Source organism: Canis aureus, chromosome 7, assembly GCF_053574225.1.
Source record: "Canis aureus isolate CA01 chromosome 7, VMU_Caureus_v.1.0, whole genome shotgun sequence".
Taxonomy (NCBI): Eukaryota; Metazoa; Chordata; class Mammalia; order Carnivora; family Canidae; genus Canis; species Canis aureus.
The window spans coordinates 40,571,568-40,595,709 of record NC_135617.1 but is presented as its reverse complement, the minus strand read 5'-3'; the positions used below and the strand labels follow the sequence as shown (position 1 = coordinate 40,595,709).

Sequence of the window (24,142 nt, the reverse complement as noted above, 5' to 3'; positions counted from 1 at the left end):
TCTTAATCTGTACCTGTGGCTCTCCAACCCCAGGCAGAGATCTAGGAGCTTTAACGAGAGCATGAAATCAGATGAATAAAGTGGCATCAGTGAACAAATTGAGACACAGAGTTTATGGCAAATATTGGCAAATTCAGGCGTGTTTTCCAGGTAGTAAAAAATCATGGCTTGTTTTACCTAAAATTATTCTGTGTATCTGGCCAAAAGAATGGGCAAATCCCACTTTCCACTCCTTCCAGCTCTCTGGGATCCCACCTTTCAACATTGTTAAACTGGTGGCAGAAGGTTGACTATGTCTAGAATAGAAATTTAAAATAAATATAAAATAGAAATCATGAATTAAGTTTTTATTTCCTGCCTTAAAGTGGATGTCATGAGGCTAAAGTGAAGTATCTTCTGTGAAGGCATAAGTGGTAGTAATGTCTGACATAGAATTTCCTTTCCTCCTTTTCTAATTTGCATGCTAAAGAAATGTTACATTTTTATTTCAGATCATATATGTGAAATACCCTCTAGGGAAGCGTTATGTTACCCCCAAAACTGATATTTAAAAAAGGAAAAGGCTATGATTTTGAGAGTAAGTGATAGATCCTTTGGTGTTAAAAGATTCCAGTAGAAAGTTGTTAGTTGTTAGGACTGAAGTCCATATTTTCCTTCCATGTAAAGCAAAAGATAACCCATTTTTTTTCCCTTGCTATCAGAGAAGTCATGTAATACTTTTGTAATGTGAAGTCATTTGTGTTATTTATGTCAACTGGCAATGATACACATGAAATTGAGAATAATCTTACTGGTTCATTTAATGGTTAAATTATATGGAATTTAATATGATTAAAAAGAGCTGAATCACTTGTTTAATATGAATCCATAGAAACAATAGTAGACATTAGATCCAGGAAAAAAAAATAGAATGCATAAGAAATTCCCTTCCCTGCCCCACCACCCCCAGCTAACACTCTCAAATAATTATAAGGATGTAACTTAATTTTCTTGCTTGTCTTAAAATGATCCTCTGGAATAGGAAATGAAGAATATCTAGAAGTAAAACTGTCTTCTTAAAAGGTAAAGATTTGGGGTCTGAGCTGCACGGTAGCTAAATACAGAGCCCATCTCACACTGTGCAGCTCTTTCCGTGAGGTTTCTCTAAATTGCAACACTGCCAAACATTGCTCGGTGCTCTTCCCCAGCAATCTCTAAATCTGGCACCAACTTTCACAGTGACACTCTGCCAGCTGCCTTCAGAGTCAGGACCAACCGAGAAACTCTGGGCTTGCTGCTCCTGAGAGGAACCAGATCGCTCTCCCGTGGAGGGAGACGGAAGCAAGACACACCCCTGCAAATTTCTTTGAATTCATGTCTCACCCAGGAAACCATCCACAATAAAAAGATGGATAGCTTTTGCAGGAGTTTTTGGAGCAGCCCCCAGCAGGAACTAGTCAGGATAACTTTGGTGGTGGCTCTGTTGGATACTTTCAGAAGATAGCCTTGATGGCTTATTCTGTTTTTTGTTGTTGTTGTTTGTTTGTTTGTTTAAGATGTTTCTTGACATTCTCTTTTCATTTCCCAACATGACATTAGATTTCCTTAAAGTGCCCTAAATATTCCAAGACTATTTACATACCTATTCTTTGCTACTCCCTCAATAATTTTAAATCTTTTGTCTGGCGTCAATTAAGGTTAAAGACCTCTTGATGGAGTATTGTAAAGAGAGGACATTTTGGAGGCTAGATTTTAATTGTGCCGTAATATGTCAAATATTTAATTATTCAAGACAAGTGTATTTTTAAAATGTGTGTACTGGTCTTTGTAAGTTTAAAATGATAATATTGCAAGAGCTTGGAGTTATATAAAAACTTATTTAATTAAATTGTTACCTAAAACAAGTGTCTTGTTCCCCACAAATAGTTAAGTCAAGTGAAGGAGTTTAAGATAAATATATAAATCTTCCAACAATTATTTTTCTTCAAATCTTAACCACAAGGCAAGAAACACCAAGACTATTATTGTCCTGCACTGTAAATATGACAATTGGCACAGAAGATTTTAGTATCAGTATGGAATAGCCAAATATAGGCTCTTTGTTTTTTATGCTTTCTTGTCTAGAATTATGGTCCTTGTAGACTTGCTTTTTAAAAAATTCCAGTTGTTCTCCATTAACACAATTCACCGATTCACCAAAGATAAAAGTCTTTTTGTTTACTTGATAGAAAATCCAGTTAATTATCAAAATGTTGCCAAATAGCTGCAGATATATTTTCCAGGTACTGTATCTCCTGAAATCCTTTTTTTCTGTGCTGAGAAATACTCATTATGAAATCTAGCCTCATCATTCCTCCCTGAAAGTGTTGGACAAATAGTTAAACTAATTCATGTAGATTGCCTGAATACATTTTTAAGATTTCGTAAAAATCAAACAGAGTATTTGGAATCAAGTGGAATTTCTCCTGCAAAGCTTTCTGAATTAGAAGTAATAGTAGCACTAAATGTGTCAGAGAATCTAGCACTTATATTATGGCATTTATATGACCATTAAAATGACTTTGAATTTACTGAAGAATTTTTATGCTTTTCTGTTTTATATTTCTTCCGAATTGCATTGACTGATTCATAAAGCTGACATCATTCTCTAGGGTAGAAATGCCCTTAATCCATTGTCATATTTGGGAATTTGGTAGTTTAAAGTACTGATTTTGTATGTGCATGTTATGAAAAAGAGTTAGATTTCTTTTATATCTCCTTCAAGCAATCAGATAGTGAATTTTGAAGAGAAATTTAACAGAAGTTGCTTTTCCATATTTCATTGTCAGACAAAAATATCCTTGACAGCTACACTCTGAAGGTCTGAAAATAGTGGTTAGCGTGGACCAGTTAAGTCAATGTTTAGTATTACCAAGTGCCACTTTCATATGTTATATATGCTAGTATTTAGAAATAGATTTGAAAAAAAAAGTCTTCATGTGACAGGCAGGATCCTAGAAGGCAATATTTCTAACATACTATTTATCTACCTTTATAAATTGTGCTGCTTTAACAGTTGCCTTGGGGCACAAACAGAAAATTAGCACATACCTGTTTTCTGACGTTAGTTCTTTTGATTTTTTCATTTTTCTGCAAACAGATACCTTTTCTTAGTGTTTTTCCCCAGAGCAGATTTCTGTATAGCAAACAGTAATCATCTGGCAGACACTAGACTCATTACCAATTTTTGATTATTACTATGTCACTCTATGGCTTATAGCTATTCTTAACTGAAAAAAGGAGGAGCCTGGAAGCATTTTTATCTAAAGAATCTAACTTTTTCCATGTTCTGTCTCCTTCAAGGAGAGATAAGCTAGATGATTTAGTTATAAATATTTATTCAGTTCTTTAAAAAAAGATGATAAGACTCAATTTCACTGAGTCTATGCTTGTATTGATGTGTTTGAAGGGAAAAAGAAGAAATTATCTTGCTCATTTAGATCAGGCAACTCCTCATTCTTTTTTTTCCCCAGTAAATCTCAGATTTAGAAATATTTAGAATCAGAGGATAGAAAAGAGATAAGAGTTCATCCTCCACTCCCTAAATTCACAGCTCTAGTGGCTATATCATCAGGATTAGAACATGAATCCTGGAGAAAAAGAAGTTGACAAAGGTCTCCTTATTGTACAAGTTGGCCAGAACTTTGGGGTGGTGACTAAATCCTGTGTCACTTTCCAAATCTTTCAATAATGACTTATGACATGGGTGAGAGGAGCTGAAAACAATAAGCTCAGTTTTCTTCTGGCCAATATGTATACTATGCACATTTTACAGCAGAACTGTGACAGGATATTTTATGTTGGTGCTTTTCAAAAGTAAAGATAGTTCATTAAGGTGTTTACTGTGGTTGTTCGCATGATGGCACTTCAGTAAAACCGGGGATATGCAACATCGTCTCTACTTTGTTTTTTAATCCAATAAAACAGATTATAATAAACTAGAAGGAGGGTATCAGTCCTGTGAAGTCAAAACAACAAAATACGAATAAAATGACCTTGCCATTGACTGGGATAAGAAGCTACTTGTGATAATATCTGTCAATAGCTTGTTAGGAGCCTAATGAGCCACAGGAAGTAGAAAGGACATGTTAATATGAAGGCATCATATGATCAGAATAGCTATCAGTTGATTTGTGTGTTATTCATTTATTCGTGTTTACTCACTTGTTTAATAAAGGATTTAATGTTCTTCAAATTTCCTTGTGATATGTGTTCTTTACTTAGAATCCAATTGTGACTGCCTATTAAGGAAATTTGGCTTTTCAAAGTGATCTTCGTCTTTTCTAAGACAACCAGAAAAAGCACTTTTATTACCTTTTTTTGTTTCATTGTGTGTTGTTTTTACACCAGGGCACATAGTACTTGAAGGGAGACAAGAAATATTTTCCCCAGTATGATCTCTTCCATGAGACATAAAGGGAAAATCCCAAATCCATTCCAGTCAAAAGATCATTGAGTAATCTCATTTCCACAATGTTTAAAGTTATTATGAAGATGATGCCATACCAAGTAATAAATCCCCCTTGAAAGACACACACACATAGTTTGTAGCAGTGAAAATAAATCTGCCCTCTGGCAAGAATTACTGATTTTCAGCCAGATGCAGCCCTGGTGAAAACTGAGGAGTTCCCAGCACTCTCCCCTATAGATTATGGCAAGTGGGGACACCTGGGTGGCTCAGCAGTTGAGCATTTGCCTTCGGCTTAGGGCGTGATCTGGGGTCTCAGGATCAAGTCCCACATTGAGCTCCCTGCATGGAGCCTGCTTCTCCCTTTGCCTGTGTTTCTGCCTCTCTCTCTCTCTCTCTCTCTGTGTGTGTGTGTGTGTGTGTGTGTGTGTCTCATGAATAAATAGATAAAATCTTTTAAAAAATGATTATGGCAAGTGATAAATGTCTGTGACATCAAGTCTGGGGTCACCAGTATATGTATGAAGAAGTAAACAAAAGTAAATAAAATGGGTATTAAATTAAAACAATGAGAGTTACCATTTCAAAGTTGATTGCCTATATAGACAGTATCTGGTCATTACCAAGAGAGAAGAAAATTAATAGGTTTTTTTCCCCTCCTACAGGTTCAGGATGCATTTAGATGCCGATTGAGAAACTGTCAGGATCCCATCAATGCTGATTCTTCAAGTTCTTTTCCTAATGGGCATGCTCAAATAATGGTGAGCTTTTATTTTCCTTCTGATCGGTGATTTAAGTCATGATTTGTGACAGGAATAAACAAAATATTCTTACTACTAAAATAGTATCCAAGTCTCATTTTGAGTGACTTTGGCTTTAGTTCATTAACAGATTTATAGATACTGGATAACCATTCTGTCTCGATGGTTTAGGAGTCCTGGATCTGCTACTGGCCCCCTGATGTGTTGAGTGTGGGGTTTGTATGCAACACCAGAGCATATTTGCACCTCTGCACAGAATGAGGGATAATAATTTGTCCACAGGAAGCATGCTTGTTTACAGGGCAGAACACTATGGACCTGCACTTCTGGTCATAAAGCAATGGTTCTTAGCCTTGGTTGTGCATTAGAATCCACACTCCAGACAAGTGAAATCAGAATCTCTGGGGAGGGGGTGGGGACCCAGGTCTTGGTGATTCCAATATGCAGCCCGAGATTAGAACCACCGCCCTAAGGTAGAAGGGCATAGCCACAATTCCAATCAAAGGTCAGTCATTGTATACAAGCTCAATTGTTGAGATTCAGGGATACTTTAGGCATAAACACTTTGGTGTTTTTGAGAAATGAGCTAAAATTCAAACTATGATTTGTTAAAAGCAGGGCTTAAATGGAAATTTTTTACAATATGCTCAATTTACTATGAATGGTTTTGGATTAGGCAACATAAAATAGTTGAAATGATATACTAATAACAGGCTTGAGAAGGAATTATCAACTCTGTATTGAAATAAATAAATACTGAAATTTCTAACTTAAAATATAAAATAAATTTTAGAATTTCTAAATAATATCTTCCAGTATATGACTGAAAGAACTCGATTAAGATGGACTAATTTAATGTTGCCACTTAAAAAAATTAACTGATTTGTTTAAAAGTTTGTGGGAAATATGGGGATGATAGCAGGTTGTAGACCAGATTAGTATTGTTTTATCTTCAATTTTAATTCCTAATTCTAAAAGTCTTTTGTCAATTTGAATGAAAATGGATCATTAGAAGAGCCTAGTTTGACTATTAAGGGTTTGACAAAGCTGTATTATAAGATACTACATTATAAACAATATATTCAAAGTGAATATCTTATAAATACAAATAGCAAAGACATTTATTTAAATATGTTCATAATCATGCACATAGTTTTTTTTTTATTGTGGTTTAAAGAATTGCCTTGAAACTCTATCCTTTTATATATGGTGTCAGTCTCCTGACTGAAGATGACAATGGGTAATGTATTGCTTTATTAAAATTTTATACCATTTTTCCATTGTTTTAATTCAACATTTGGTCTCTAGGAAATATGCATGAAAACAATTCAGTTATTCCCTGAGAAACTTTTTTTACACAAAACAATAATCTGGTACTGCCTAGTCAGATATCTATAAACTTCAGTTAATCTAGTGCGTAAAAGTCACTTGAGGTCTTCATTAAATGGTGATCCTATACCTTATTATTTGTTGTTACAGACAGACTTTGAAAAGGATGTAGACATTGCCTGTCGATCAGGTAAGAATATTTGGATTTCAAAAATATCATTAGGGGGATCCCTGGGTGGCGCAGCGGTTTGGCGCCTGCCTTTGGCCCAGGGCGCGATCCTGGAGACCCGGGATCGAGTCCCATGTCGGGCTCCCGGTGCATGGAGCCTGCTTCTCCCTCTGCCTGTGTCTCTGCCTCTCTCTCTCTCTGTGTGTGACTATCATAAATAAATAAAAATTAAAAAAAATATCATTAGGGATGTTAAATCATTTTATGATTTTGATTTTAAAGACAGTGCTGCAGTTTACACATCACGTATTCATGTAGATTAATAAATAGAACCTTTCAAAGGCAAGCATTGTAATAGCAAATTGTGGTGGAGGGGAGAGAGTAGGGGATGAAGGAAAAATGAGGATTGACAGAGAACTAAGAATGGTTAATAGAAAACACAGTGACAACAGAAAAGTGAGGACTTGGAAACATAAGACTTCTGTTCCACTGCTTACTGGTTGTCAGGTGTAAGGCCAGTCAGTTTGGCCTCTTTTTGCCTCACTTTCATCATTTGTGGAATATGGGTTGTTGCAAGGTTGAAATACATCCTGTGTGTTTGTGTGTATCATAGCTGCTGCCATTGCTACATTCTTAGTGGGGCCCAAGAAGAAACCATACAGCACTCTCTGCCTTAGAGGGCTGGGGTCCTGGGAACAATGTCTGTCCTCAGTCTGGGACTAAATTCTCACCAGGGGTAGATGACTCAAGAGTTTGAAAGGAATCTCTTCATTTTTGGATAATTCCAGCTGTTGCAAATGTTTCTTTCTGTTGGAATATATAATATACCTTATTTTTACCTTGTATTCATTGACTTTAGTGCTGCCTTCTAGAATAAGAGTGGCTGTCTATTTCATCTAAGTATCCAGATGTTTGGAGGCAAATGCTATTCAGTCTAATCCAAGCCCTTATTTTCCAGACCAAACAAACTGTGGTTCCTCATTTATTCCTCATAGCACCCTCCTGAGCAGCCATGGCGCCCACGTAGCCTCCAATTTGTCAATAATTTTTAGATTGTGCCCAAATGTCAGCAATTCTCACAGTTGGCTCTTTATTTATATTAATGTTATCGACATTTGCATCTCATTTCATAGCACCTGGTACATTACTACTTGCAATTTGTTGTCATCTGAAATCCCTAAGACTTTTTTTAGTAGTTGTCAGAATTTTACTGGTAGAGGATTATCTAAAGGTTCTGGAATTTTTTCCTTGAAGAAAAATCTAGCCTTGCATTTATCTCTATTTGCTATTTTGCTAGTCTCAGGTTAGCATTCTGTCCATTTGAAATTTTTTGGGTATTGAAAGTTTGATAAGAATACCTTCTAAATATTTATTCAAACTGTCAATAAAGGAGTTGGATGGGAAGGCGGTGAGTATAGAACCCTGCTTTGGTTATAGGGCACCTCCCACCCACCCCACACTGATTCCCTTTAAGTATACTTTTCAGATTCAGCTCATAACTATAAAACATCTTTGCAGGCTCTGAGATTACAGAGTTGTCATAATCACAAGACTATGAGAGACTAAGTTCATATTCTCATTTCTGAATTCAGTGAAAATACTCTATGAAGAGTATGGTCATAGCAGAGCAGTAGAAAAACTGTCATAACTTGGCAACCCATAGTAGGCCTGGGGGTAGGGTATGAGGAATCACTCTTTCATGTTTAATATCTAGAAAAATATTGCTAAGAAACAATCTTTTTTTTTTTTTTTTTTTTGCTAAGAAACAATCTTGTGAGTGTTTGGTTTCCAAAGTCTACCATTTCTGTTTTTGGAAAACTGATGAAACATTTTCCTTTGCTCTATCTGCTCTCCATAATTTCTCAAAGATCACTAGCCATGGTGCCAGGTTCTACATCTGTATTCCAAGATGGATGTGACTTGTCTGGGGTCCAGAAGCCTGACTTTCTTTAAAATGATTAGGTATTCATTTAATTCCTATTTTCCTACATTTAATTAGTTTCCTTTCAGCCTTTTTTGGTGTACTCTTTATACAGTTCTTCTTGATAGAGAACCAAAAGAGGAAAAAAATGGTTCTGTCCAGACCTACAATGTTAGCATTACCTGGGAACTTGTTAGAAGTGCAGATTTTCAGGCCCTCCCCCAGACCTACTGTGGGGTGGGGTACAGTTATCAGTGTTCTCACAAGCCATCCAGGTAGTCTGATGCATGTGATGCTGGAGAACCATTGTATTAGACCATCCTCCCCAAGCCTGCTCTTTTGTTAAATATACTCCATCTCCCCAGACTTCATTTCATTCTGGGATTTAGTATTCCTAATACAGCCCAGGACCATTATCTTATTGGAAAATATTTTTGTGGTGTTTTCATTTTTTTTGTCTGTGCCCTTTTTAACTGAGTTCATCAGGAGCTTGCCTCTGAGTTTTTCTATAGGCCTCCTGTTCAGTTCAATTTTAAAGTTTCAATTCATGGACTCTGAGTTTTGTTGACTCCAAGTTTTGTTGAAATTCACTTTCCCAAAGGGTGGAATATATACTGATTATGCAAAATATATAGGCACTTTTTGTCTTGCTGTGTTGTGTTTGCATTTTGCGTTTTACAACTTAATTTCTCATAAAAGTCTCATCACTTCAACATCATTTTTGTATGTGTAAGTAATATGAATTTGTTTATGTTTCCATTCAAAATTTGGATATCCATTTTAAGCAAGTCCAAGAGGCAGACATATCTCTCATATGGAGTATACACTACTTCATAAGAAGAATTATATTTCCCCAAATACTTAAGATACACAATTTTTCAGTAAAGATAGCTGTGTCATGTGATAAAAATATGGTAACTCTAACTGCAAATCATATTAATGATGCAAAATAAACATATCTTGTACAAATACAGACAATAAAATCAATATTTAGTACCAAACTTGCCTTTATAGTTTCTAATATATTTATAAAAGTATAAAATTATGTATGTCCTTAAAGTAATGTGACTGGTTTCCATAACGGGCCTTTAAATTGTACTGCTTTAAATTTTGGATTAGTTTTTGCATGCAGTTAAAGATTTAAAATATTCTTCCCTGAATTTGGAGGTTTTTTTAAAGTATTTTATTTATAATGTCATTAAGTCTGTTAATTTAACATGCTTTGCCCTGTAATGTTTTTAGATAAATTTTTTCTGGCAATCGCAATTCATTACTGATCTGAGGTTGGGAAATGCTAAAGTACATTTTTTAATTGAATTATTCTGCTTTTTAAAATTATAAATACAAAAACTTACAACCAAATTATGGATTAATAAAAAAATATGTAGATACAGATTTAACAGGATTTTTAGTGTCTGAAATAAAGAGACCTAATACAGTAATGAAATACAGTATCTCTAAAGATAAAAGATACTCCATGAATGATGCATTTTTTTGAATGATGCATGTTTGAAATCATTTTGAAGCCTTCTTTGTAGTTGGGAAAGATATAATCTGTTTTTTAATCTCTGCTTTAATGAATAATCATGATGCTATTGGAAAATTGAATAAAAATGGGTAAAATTCAATGTATCTGAAACTTTTCATTAGGAAACAACAAACTAAATATTTTTTTTTCAAACTAAATATTTTATAGTCATCTGCCTAAAGAAATTTTCGGCAACAATTGCTCTGCTTTGTAGGTAGAGCAGAGAGTTAAGTGCACATGTTGAACCACCTTGCACACAGTGCTTTTCTGTTTGCTTTCAGTACCAAAACTACCAAGAATACTTCTTCAGAATTTCATTCTTCCCTACCTCAAAACTGATATTTGTTTACAGCTAAGCATTCCTCAAGTCATTCTATTATTATCTATTAAATATGACTTTCTTCTCATATAGAGACAGAAGAAAAATGCTAAAGTACATTTTAATTAAAAATTCTGAATTCTTTTGTTAGTTTATTTTGGTTTGGTTTATGTTTTCATTTCCACCCCCCCCCCCTTACTGCCAGTTATCATGCATTTTGAATTTTTCTAAGTCATTATTTTTCAAGCTTTAAATTGGATAGAGTTTTCAGAAGCTCATACAGTTTTTTCCTGCTTAAAATCAGTGGCAATTTTAATACCCCCTCGAGGGCATTCGATCACATGGATTGATCTTGTAAAGAAATTCTTTTTTTTTTCCCCACATGGAACTGAAGATGGTAAATACTTTTGAACCCTGTATCTACCTTGACCATATGGGCTTCACAGATAAATGCTCATTAATTTTCAACATGCATAATTTTGGAGGAATTTCTAATGCAGTATGATGAAATTCTCATTGATTACCTCTTTCAAGAAGTATTTTAATGAATAGAACTTGTAGAATTCTTTAGGGGAAAAGCTTTTAAGAGAAAGTCAAATTCATGTGAAATATGTCCATGATTTCATTAAACTCTTTGCAATAGCTTGATGGAGAAACTTCTCAATGCATATAGTATTGAGATTTTTGGAAGTCCATTAGTCAACTTTCAGATATGTTTTAGCTATGAACTACCTGAGATTTATGAAGGCATGTCAGAATCAATAAAGAGTGATTGAGTAATCTGAGCCATATACAAACAATAGATATATAATGTTTTAAATATTATTTTTTATTTTTTTCAGGAAATTTTTTCATAGAAAGATGGCAAAATGCAGTAGTGAAAAAATAAAAACACATTAACTTTCTTTTATGAATTTGTATATCCTAATTTACAGTTCTTCATAAGGATATTGGTCCTTGCCGAGCAGCAACAATAACAGGAACACTCTCTAGGATTTCTCTAAATGATGATGAAGAAGAAAAGGGAACAAATCCTGAAGGGCTTAGCTATTCCACACTGCCTGGAAACGTCATTTCCAAAGTCATTATCCAGCAACCCACGGGTATGCATATGCCCATGAGTATGAATGAGCTGGGCAATCAGTGTTTGAAAAAAGAAAACAGTGAATTGCGAAGAACTGTGTACTTATGTACAGATGACAATTTGAGAGGAGCTGATATGGACATAGTCCATCCTCAAGAAAGAATGATGGAAAGTGACTATATCGTGATGCCCAGAAGTTCTGTAAATACCCAGCCATCAATGAAAGAGGAAAGCAAAATGAATATTGGTATGGAAACCTTGCCACATGAAAGGCTATTGCACTACAAAGTGAATCCGGAATTCAACATGAATCCACCTGTCATGGACCAGTTCAATATGAACTTAGATCAACACCTTGCACCCCAGGAACATATGCAGAATTTGCCCTTTGAGCCTCGCACAGCTGTGAAGAATTTCATGGCCTCTGAGTTGGATGATAATGCAGGACTATCAAGAAGTGAAACTGGGTCAACGATATCAATGAGTTCATTAGAGGTAAGCAATAGAATAAACCTTTTCTTGATATTTGAAATATTTGATATTTAAGAAATTGACTCATATGATACTGAGGAAGAAGAGTGACTCTTGCAGTTATGTATCATCCAAAAATTTTTGGCATGTTGGAATTAAGATTCAAGACATACTTTTTTTTTCCAGTGGTACATCAGAATGCTCTTTTTCAAGATCATGTTTTGAAAAAGGAGCCCTCTATATTTAAAAGGATATCAGTCATAATTCTTTCAAATGGGAACCAAGTAGAGCACTCATAAAGATGAAAAATAGAAGGTTCTCCTGATGTTTCTCAGGTACCAGAGATAATATTTTGGTGGCTAAAATAGCTCCTGGATGGTATTACAAGCTTAATCCCAAAGCTGGATCTTCTGTGTGAAGGCATCCATTAAAAAAAAAAAAATTGGAATGTTTCTGTGGAGTCTTCCATTACTCTGATTATAAACTCTATTTTTATGTTAGATCAATATCTTTCAGAGTAAATGTTTTGCTCTCAGCCCTTGCATAATGACGACCACTAAAATTTTTTATCTTAAATTGTGAACTCTTAGGAGAAATGAACATCGATTAAGAGTCAGGACTCTGAGGTCCGACCACATGACTTTTCTTTAAAAGCAAAGTTCCCTCAGTTTCTTTTCTACTCATAAAGTACACAGTAGTCAACAGTTGTCAATATCATTCATATTAAATTACAATCAATCAAGTAAGATCTAAGGAATGTGTCTTATTTTTTATTTCCACATATCATGTTACTGTTTTGTATGTGACTTTTATATCTTGTACCTTGAAATTTTGCTGTAAACCTACTGCTGATATATTACAATGTGTCTTTAGTATACAATGCAATATGTGCACTCTTTTGTGTGTATTATGAATTGTTTTCATATGATAGATTATTTCATAAGACACTATGTGAGAAAGACACTATAACTGGTTGCTTACCCTTTCCATCAGAAATATGCTGATCATTATATGTTCTAGTGTTCAAAAGTGCCCAGAGGCAGTTGTCCCTCCTTTCTCCCCACAAACCCTTTCCTTCTACTAGGTCAACATGAAGAGAGATCTGGTAAGGCTAGAGCAATTTGGTGAGTAGTGTGATTGTGACTTTTTTCCCAACTGGATCAAGAAACTTCTAGATGGGAAAAATGGGAAAGTAGATGGGATCTAGAATAAATCCCTAGATTCTAGATCAATCTTAAACAGAATAGGGTTTCTGAGATGAATCATCTCTGAGAACCAAAAGCATGAGACAGTGAGGCCAAGTTAATTCTAGAGTGGCAGGAACTCTCACTACCACTAGACAAAAGCGTCCTGTCCTTCTGAATTAGCAGAATAGCTACTATTTCTCTTTTTCTAAGTTGTGTATCCCAGAGACTAGGAGGTCTATTACAGTATGGCCACATAAGTACAAACTACATATTTATGCAAAATCACAAACGTTTCAAAAGGATTTTCACTGAGTTGTGAGTATAATAATATAACATCATAAGTAATCATAATTCTGATGTACTACTTGAAAATCATAATGACCATATGAGTCTTCTCTATAGAATGACTCTTTAAAATGTGCTAAAGGCGTTAGAATAAAATTGCATTAAAATATCTTACTTAATATAAAAATGCTTTACATCTAAAAGCCTAAAATCCTTTCTGGGTTTGATATTGTATAGGTTGTGTGTACTTGAACAATAGACTAAATTTCCAAGTGTTCCTCTGTTCAGTTTGCAATTTTCCAAATCTCTATATCCTTATTATTAAGTATAAGCATCATATATAACTGTGATTCAGCCAAAAGATCTGCATTTAAATAACTTAGAGATCACAAGGCTTACATCTTGAAAAGGAAGAAAATTCAGGATTCAGAATGAAAATTCGGTTCCTCATTTTCATTCTTTAAAAGAGTTCAATAGTAATTGCTTATGGTGACCATTTTAGGAGACAGCTGAAAGAAAATATGTAGATGTGGGAATTAATAATAAAAATTAGCATTTATATAGCATTTTTCATTAGCAGATCCTCAAATCACCTTAAAAACATGAATTAATTAATCTTCACAACACCTCTGTGCAATGGATAAGTTGTTATAATCCTTGAAGTAAAGTAATTTATTCAAGGTTACAGAGCAACTGCATAGTACATCCAGGAAAAGAATCTTTCTGTCCTGATCAATTTTATGCTGTCTAAAAGAGACAGTAATGTGTCTGGACATTAGCAGGAGAGCAACTTTAAAGTTAGTTTTAACCCTTGACAGACACATGGTCTTATGGTGAATAAAGACACAAAATGGATAAAACATAGGTATCACAACTAGCAGATTTTGGAGATAGAACTGTGACCCATGAAGATGAAGTTGATGGTGCAGCTTTCCTTATGAGCAGGGGGACGCATTGTCAAATGGAGTTATCAACTCTGCTAGACTGTATCTGCAGGGCCAGCCAGTGGGGAAGATGACATCCTGACATCAGAGAAAAAGCCAAAAGATGACTGGAGTGAGTATCTACATAAAGAGAGGATCAACAGTGGCCAGGAGGTGCCTGGAGTCTTAGAAGACAATGTGAAGAGACACAAGTGGGTGAATATGTATTTGACATGAGGCCCAAGCCATAGATAATTTGAGTCATCTTCCACTCTGAGCAAGAAGAAAGTTCAAAACCACAGGAACATCCAGCCCGGGAAGCTGCAGCAGCAAAGGATGCCCAGGTGCATCTGGATCCTTTCAAGAATAGAATAAAAGCGATGTTCATGTTAATTCAGGAAGTTTCTTCCAGAGAAGTGGGTATTCACAAATTGCCATGGTGGGAGGTGGAGTTGGGGAGAGAAGGAAAAGAAGATAAAAGCTACCAGTTTGTAGCACAGAATGTGGTAGGCATAAGGAAGAGAGAAGACAAGAAAAACCAAAGTTTGAGGGAGAGAAAACGAAAGCCAAAGAGTGGGTAAGCGTGTAGTACTTATTCATATAAGTGGGAGGCAACGAAGAAGGAGGGAGGCTCCCCAATCCTGAAAGCAGTGCCAGAAGAAAAGGTTCTAGGCTCCAGGGGAGTTTGTTTAGCTAACCTCCAGTTATTGAGTATAAAAAAGTTTGATGAATGCACAAAGTTTCTTGGCATAACAGCTTATCCAGATTTTCTCCCTGCCTAATATTATCTTCTTTTTTTCTTCTTCTTCTTTTTCTTATAATGTGTTATCTTCCATCTTCCAAACTGTATCCATTCTCAGAATGGGCTTGATGAGCAATTCTGAAAATTTTAGTTTCTGAAAGATTCAGTTTCCACAACAATAGGATAATTGCGATTTTAATATGGTAGAAATCCTCACAATGGCTCCAGCCCTCAATATCCTCTAAGTGCTTTAAGGTTAAGAAGAATAGAACTGTCAGGAGTGACTGGGTGGCTTAGTCAGTTAAGTGTCTGACTCTTGATTTTGGCTCAGGTCATAATCTTGCAGGTCATGGGATCTAGCCCACATCGGGCTCCTTGCTCAGCATGGAGTCGGCTTGAGATTTTTTAAGATTTTTTCTCCTTTGCCCCCTCCAAAATAAATAAATAAATATTTTAAAAATATTTTAAAACTGAAGAATAAAACTGTCAGCACTTAAGTCATGCACCTTCAATTAATGAAAAAAAATGTGTTGATATTTGGTGTGTATATAAAGCAAGTAACCACGAGGTGCTATGGAGCAGGTAGGGAAAATAGAGGTATCATAGTTCTCAGGTCGTTTTGAGGACTATGAAACAGTTTCAATTTTGGATTGTGGTTCTATTTATTCTTTGAAAAATTCTAGATATTATAAGAAAATGGGTCAGTATTTGCTTTGAACCTTTGGAACAGTGGCATTTATTCCAAAGCCTGTAGCTGTTATATTTAAATAATAAACATTTCCTCACTCAAAAATCTTCCCAGTTTGTATGCATGTCCTGGACCTGTTTGGCACATGGCCCATTCTGCACCTTTTCCCCCTGTGTCACTCAAGATTGATGCAGGTTCCTGTATTTCTGGGATATCCCAGAATATTCCTGGATATTTCTCCCCTGCACATTCTGCTTTGGATACCATTTTGTGTTTCTTTAGTGACAGTTCCTTAATGCTTCCAGCTTTGCCCAGGTGCCTCTGGGCTTAAGTCACAATGCCATGTTCCTTTGTCCAGCCTGGGGGGATAGTTACTTCTGCTAATCTCTAGGTTACCTTGGCAATCCTGTATGTGGCTTCTCAGCTTCACTATCACTAGAATTCTTATGAAACAATTTGCTTAGAGGTAAATACGTTAAGTGGTTCCTCTTATTCTCCTGAAAAATTGTGTCTTAATTTTACTTCTTTATGCAGAAACCCTTAATGACTAGTCAGAGTTAGATAGTAGATTACAAAATGGTTTTATCAAGAGCAGAAAGTTTTGCTACTCTAGCTTTTCTGACCCTTTCAGTATAAATTTAACTATATATCTGAAAACATTGTCAGATAAGTCTCCCTCAATTTGTAAATGGATAGAAAGGGACACCATTCTAGGCTCTATTTTTACACTCCAGTTTTCTATACATGAATTATAGAACTCTCACCATAATGGTTTTTAAAGGTAAAACATGTTAGCTATAATGTCACATCACAGTTACCTCCCATAAAGCTCTGGTGAGGATCAAATTAGATAATGTATGTGAAAACCCTTTGAGAATTATAAGAAGCACTTTAGGTGTAAGTTTGTGTTGTTATTATTTCATTACCATTATATCTTGAATTTCTGTAAAGAAGCTTGAATGCTGTACTGCTAAATCATTATTTAGGCTTTAGACAAAATATTATAGCCTCACTTGGGAGCTTGGAGACTCTAACAGGAACCATTATAGATCTGATCATTGTGCAGAAGTCACTTTTTCTTTTTTTACATTTTTTTCTCACATAGCTGTGGTGAAAGGAGGGCTTGCTCTTTTTTGGTGTTTTGTTTTTGCTCCTAGATTTGAGAATTTTGTCTTTTATGCAAGCATGCAAACAAAATTAGCTTCAATAAGTCATTTTTCAAAATTAATTATCCTCAGGTTTTATTTTCACAGATATTTTGAATGGATTTAGTATCAAAGCTTTCTCATTGAGTGTGTTCATTGTTCACTATGTAATAAAACTTTTAATGGCAGTCATATCATACTGCCATTTATTAGTCACTGCAATTTATTCCTTGCAGCAAATTTTCTAGTGTTTGGTCCAGTTTAATTTGAAGTGACACAAACAATGAATTATTCCCTTTGAGAAACTATTCATCATTCTAGAGGATTTAGATATGGAGAGATGCCTCAATGCATAAAGTTGCTAAGCATTCCTCTGTATAGCCTCATGCTCTTGTGCATTTCCTTACTCTTAAATTTCCCTGTTTTTTTTTTTTTTTAACTTCCATTAGTGATAAGCTTGCATTCCCCTCAATTGTCTTGATCCTTTTGGCTGTCAATTCATTCATAATGCTTTTATTTGTGTATTTAGTTTGCCTACTTATCCATATTCTCCCAAAGAATGAGAAAAACAACAAAAAACAAAAACAAGAAATAAGTCATTATTTTGGACTTGTTTAGCTTCTTCAATTATTCATCAATAATTTTGTGAATTATTGCGCCAGGCCCTTTGGTAGATGCTGAAGATACAAAAAGTGATCAAGACAGATGTGGATCCTATCCCTGTGGTGAATAAACCCTATGGAAAACATATAGAATTAATTGGTAACAAATGAGTAATCTAAGAGTGTATTAGACTGGATAAGGACCATGGAATGTGAGGGAGAGACTTGATAAGGTGGTAAATCACTGGTAACATTTCTAGTAACAATCAGCAAAAATATTGAAGTGCTGTATGGGGAAAAGTTAAGAAGGAACACGGCTTATGAGGACCTATCTGGAGGATGAGGGGATGTCTTAGGCAAAAGAAACTACAATACAAAGATAGAAAAGAGTTTGGAATATTTTCACAGGATTAGAAGTCCTGTGTAACAATTGGTGAGCCTCTTAAGAGATTGTCAGCCATAGGAAGAAGAAACCAGATTTTGGAGAGCCTTGTAAAACAACTGAAGTAAACAAGGACTATTAAGTGAAAGATTGTCAGGATCATTTCTCCACCCATCCATCCATCCATCTATACATCCATCCCTTTGATGGTTTGGGGGAAAGGATCAGAATCCAGTGGTACTAGGAGAGGGGATAGAGCAGAAAGTTGGAGGACAGTTAGGGAGCTACCAAAGTTATCCAGACAGAATAGGAGACTGTCTTTGATTGTAGAGGTGAAAGTGAAGATGGACAAGAATAGGTGGATCAAGAGAGATTTCAGAGGTGAACAGATACCAATTGCTGGTGGATTTGATATACAGGGTGAGAGATGGGGGGAATGAAATGTCTAAGTCTGACTTGACCAACTAGATATATGACATTTTCTGTAATGGGGAAGACTGTAATGAAGAAGAAAAGAGTGTTTGGAACTTAAAAGATGATATTTACCACCATGGAATGAATGCTATCATCCAGGAGACAAGAGGAAAAAAAGATAATTCAGGAACTCAACACTTAGAAGACAGTAAGATAAGGAAGAGCCACCAAAGGACACTTCAGAATGAGCTACAGCAAACAGGAGGGGGATAAAGAAAAGCTAAGATCATGTGCTTTCTTGAGGAAATGATTAAATTTCAAAAGCCTCTGACAGTCCAGCAAGATAAGGACAGAAAGTTGACCCTGGGAATTGACCAGATGGAGCTCATCAGAGACCTTGAAAAGAATTTTAATAGAGTGTTGAGGATAGAATACAAGTTAGGGTGAATTCTAAATGGAAAATTAGGGAAAGGAAACCACATATAAGAACTGAAAAGATTTCTTTTTATCACCCACTATGACAAAAAGGTTTATTTTTATTTTTGTATCAAGTTATTTGAGAAGTTGGGGATGTATAGACAGAGGGATTCATATCTCCATGAAATATTTTATTACCACCCTGGCTTATTTTAAATTTATGTGTAGCAGTTCTTCAGTTATCAACTTAATCAGAAAAATTGTTATGACTTATTTTTATTGATAGAATCTCATTTTTTAAACATATAACCGCTTTTTCTAACCAGTTTTATACCTTACAGTAACTTCCCAGAAAACTCAGAGGGACATTTGAATAAACACATAAGTCAGTCACAGTTTCCACAAACTTTAAGTGCTTTGAAAGACTTTCCAACATACTGCACTGTATACCAAGGATGATAAAATTGAACACTCTGGTTCTTGCATTACACCATGATTTCCCAGTGCCAGATATCTCTTTAAGAGAAACTAGATTTTGCAATGGAAGATACATCATGGAGGTACAGGTTGGCTCCTATTTGTTATTGTATCATTGCTCATAAAGTATCTCATGTTTGAATGGTTTTTAAGTTGTTGTAGTCAACACAAATTCTTTTATATTGCCATTAGATTTTTATCTCAAATAAGTATCATATTGATTTTTTTTTTCTCTTTTAAAATATAATTGATGAATAAAAGTTAATCTGCCTGACCTTACTTTATGGCTAGAAGACATCTCTGTCCTCTTGGGTTGACTGGGTCCTCAAATATTATTCTTGCTAAATCACTGGTAACATTTCTAGTAACAATCAGCAAAAATACCACAGGCATCTTGGCTATAAAATATTGCCACTCTTACCCCTGAGCTAGTAGTGAGAGACAGTGGATAAAACACAAGGTTTGGAGTCAGAAGATCTGAGTGTGAATCCCAACTCATTTGCTTACTACCCAGGTGAAGTAAACAGGTTTATTTTAACTATTCTGGTCCTCATTGTTCCTAATTCATGGAATAGGTATAAAAAGTACTTTCCTGACCATCCCACAGGGCAGTTTGTACAAATGTTAAAGTACTTTATAAACTATGAAAGGTTGATACACTTGGTCAGTATTATGGGTCATACTTGGCCAGTATTATGGGTATACAAAATAATAGGACAAACTGCCATATTTTTCCCATTCTCTAATTTTTAAATCTTCACTGCTCATCCCCGCCACCATCATCTTTAAGCTCTTTTGACTGAAATCTTTCATTTATTTATTTCTTAGTCTAATCCTTCAATGCTATAGTTATGCTATAGCTTTATGTTAGAATTTAAATTTTATAGAACTTAGAAGGGAAGGAAATCTATTTGTAGGAGTATATCCATTTTTTTCATATTTTATATCAGTGTAGGTGCATAGGTGACATCAGCTGTCAGAAGCGGAATCTCTTTCTGCTGTTCTTCTAGGTTTCCATCTTTTTTCTTGTTCCTAAAATATGGAACCTTTAGTGACATGCGTCCATCAGCATTCCCAGTTCTTAGCTACACAGCTGTACATTCGGAAACAGAGCAACATACGGTTCTTATGACCTTTGGCATAGGACCCCTCAATGCATGCAGCAGAAGGGCCTCTTACTCTGCTGGCTAGCTGAAACTTTTTCATAAGATCTCACTAATTTTTAAATGGAATTCAAAGCTCATGATTAATCTTCTGTAATGATTGTTTAAAATTGTTCCCATTCTTGCATTTTTCTGTATTAAGAAAAGAATTTTGCTTAACATATACTTACAAAATATCCTGCTGAGTCACAGTGCCAAGAAGGCAAAGCATTCAAGAGCAGAATGGAAACACTGACATTCCGTATAGCATATCGCAGCAAAGAGTGATGCACTACATTGAAGCCTGATTTTTATACAATACAGTTAGATAAGAATAGTGGCGGGAGATGGCAAAGGAGGCCTGGGTGAAATGCCTTCCTATACACTGGTCTCCTTCCAGGATGTCACCAGGGCTAGGCTACCATGATACTAGAGACAAGATCAAAGTGATATCAATGGGCTATTTCCATTTAATAAAGCAATTTCCTCAATGCTCTCCTTGATCATACTTGAAGACTGGACTCTGTGATCCAGCTCCATCAAAATCAAATAATTTCAAAATTTATAGATTGTTTTTTAAACAAAATCTTTCTTTTAGAATATATCCCCTTCTGTCTAGTAAAGCATGCTTTGGGGAGTTGGTTGCATAGAGAGGCTCTGGTTCTACAGTGACATTGTAACTTTAGCTACAAAAATGTTGACATGTTTTTCAATAAATGGTATTTCTGCCTGTCTGTCTCTAGTATTTAGCAGTTACGAGAATCAACTATCATGGATAGGATTCCCTGTTAGGTTATTGAACTTAAGGTAGGTACTGGGATAGCAGAAGAGAAAGAAAAAAAAAGTTTGTCTTTACGATTACATATTCGACTGCCTAAATATTACTTGCTTCTAATGTTTATTTTTTGTTTTACCCCCACTTCCTCCAAAAAAATCCAAATTAAAACAAAACAAACCTCACATGGGAAACTTGCTTTTGTTCTCTAAAAATTTAGAGGACATTTTCTATATCTACCAGATATCTCCTTCAATACCAAATCCCTATTAGCACATGTTAAGTGTATCTTTCCTACACTAATATTTATAGAATCACACTAATTTCACATAAGTAATTTTTCCTGATTTTATCAGGCTTATTGTCTACATACTGATCTATAACTAGATCCAGGAGCTGATTAACAGAGAAGCCACAGACGAATATTGAGATATTGACATCTGCATTCATGTTTCACTAGGGTGTGGATTATTATTATTATTATTATTATTATTATTTACTAAATTAGAATAGATACTTCAGTTTCTAAGAACCAGAAATTAGGATTTTCTGATCATGGAAAATGATCAAATACCAAAAAAATCCGTGGTTGAGAGATACAGAACTTTAGGACTCAAACAGAAGGCCAGAGAAATTTTGGTAGAAATGCAGACTGGAGATAGACTGGTGGGAAATTTTGAGATAACTAAATGATTTTTATCATAAAAATTTTGACATATTCTTATGTGAAGGAAATACTTGTAATACAATGATGCAGGTCATTTTATTGAAGATAATAATTTTCATTTTATTTGAATTACTTAACATAACTTTATATTGGTTTTTCTCCTTTTAAAAAATCTAACAGAGAAGAAAATCACGATATTCAGACCTTGACTTTGAGGTAAGTTTCTATGGATTTTTAAAATAATTTTAATTGCTTGAATTCAAAATTGACATATAATTACTTAAAAATATTATTCTGTAGTATGTAGGAGCTCTATATTTTATTTTTTTTTTGAGCTCTACATTTTAAAAATTAAGTGAGAAGTGAAACATTTTTAATTAAAAGCCATACTATAAAACTAGGTGTAGAAAAATTTTTTTAACTTCTAATTGACTTAGATATATGCCAAACTGAGGTATTCTAGACAAGGAATTCATTTTATAAATATTAAGACAAATGAGCACTTTATGGTGAGAGTTGGATTTGATTAATTCAGTTTGTTGTGAGGTAAGAATATTGGTTGCTTCATTTCTCACATTTATAACAATTATATTGGTTTTACTTGAGTGACTACCTGAAGAGAGTGAGAATAATGCTTTAGCTGATTAGCTAGGCTTTCTCTGGGACTTGCCTTATGTACTGATTCCTATTATTAAGTTCTCTGTGATACATTCTAGATTCTTTTTTCCAATAGTAAGTGTTGGTTCAGTGTGCTCCTGTGTTCAGTAAATGCCTTTTCACAGATATAAACAAGATGAAGATGTTCATTTTCCAATTTGCATTGAATTTATATTGATGTTGTAATATCGATGCTAGAAATTACTGAAATCATACCATTTGAGCAGCTTATGCTAAGCACAAAATTAATGATGTTTGAGCGTCACATAAAAGGCACTTATGCATCTTGATAATTGGATATGATTCATAGCCTGCTGACATAATTGGATATAATACATTATAAATTTCTCTAGCATATTTGTACTATTGTGATGCTTACATAGAACTTGGGAATCTTAGCTGATATTCCTAAAATTATGGAAGCCTTTCAGAATATGGAAACTCCTAAATCAATCATTTTGTGAATGTAGATGAATCTTGTAGCTCAGGAATATATATCAGGTACCAAAAGTGAGACTTAACTGTTTTTATTTACTACAATGGTGAACAAGCTCTAGCTTTACCCTGAAAAGGGTCCAAAGAGATTTGGTCATTTTTAGTAAGCTTTCAGACAAGAAACAAAATAATAATGATGAATCTGACCTCAATGATTATGTGGCAAAATTTCCTACTGATGCATCTCAGTTGTAGCAACCTGTGGCCTAGGATAAAAACTTCATTCTATCCTAAATTTTAGGGTACAAAGAAAAAAACATTCAGAAATCTTTTTTTCATTTTTTTATTGCCTTTTAGGGGACAAATAATTTTTTTTTCTACTCTTTAGGTAACCCAAAGTAGAGGATCATTGTGTATACATTTCTTTTTGTCCTGAAAGCAATAAGTTATGTTAATACAAAGGAAAGAAGGTGGAAATTAATCCATGGGGCATCATTGACAAAATATAGTAAAAACCTAAATGTAAAATTAAGCCTCAAGGGAACCAATCAAAGCTATATAATCATAAGTTCTGAAAAGAAGTCTAATCATATTGGATCACTTGGAGCATTAGAAAAACTATTCCTTTTTCATATATTCCCTATGGCAACTGGTACCATATTCCTTAATCGGATGCTTTTTTCCTGCTGCTTAGTATCCCAACATATAACCATGGTATTATCAAAACATTTTCTGGTAATGGAAAGATGTCAAAACTCAACAGCCCTGAGTAGTTAGCTCTTTAATTACTATGGTTATTGCATGATTGCTAGATGTGTAAAATTGGGAGGTGGGAGGACACTTTGAGATATTGCATTTTCTTGACAGACTTTTTAGTACCACTCTCCTTAGTCTGTGTGCAACTGTAGTGGCAGATATCTCATAGATGGTATTCAGAAAAATTACTGCAAGATGCAAATGCTGATAAATTTTAATATGATATATTTATACTTTGTGGATGGTCCTTGACAAAGAGCCTGAGTTGCCTCCTTCCACTTTAATTCATGCTGGATAAATTTTGTTTATCTCAAACTACTTGCTAGTCCCCCAATTCCCACCCCATCAGCTTTACCACACAGTGGCCAACATAGGCATTTTGCCATTTACAAGCAGATTTCTATCCTGGGCTCCTGAAGATAGCTTCCCTTTAGACCATA

The 24,142-nt window shown here is 34.9% G+C and overlaps 1 protein-coding gene across 5 annotated transcripts in view; it reads left to right on the top strand.

Moving 5' to 3' along the window:
• The window catches only part of ADGRB3 (adhesion G protein-coupled receptor B3), a 714,356-nt gene that overhangs the window by 663,907 nt on the left and 26,307 nt on the right, over window positions 1-24,142 (top strand). For 4 of the 5 annotated variants that reach the window (XM_077903496.1, XM_077903499.1, XM_077903498.1 and 1 more), the window contains 4 exons: window positions 5,092-5,187; window positions 6,667-6,706; window positions 11,389-12,032; window positions 22,035-22,070. In XM_077903496.1, the coding sequence (XP_077759622.1) occupies window positions 5,092-5,187; window positions 6,667-6,706; window positions 11,389-12,032; window positions 22,035-22,070 (816 nt within the window). The remainder of the gene's footprint in view (window positions 1-5,091; window positions 5,188-6,666; window positions 6,707-11,388; window positions 12,033-22,034; window positions 22,071-24,142) is intronic. The other variant, XM_077903497.1, reaches the window with a different exon arrangement.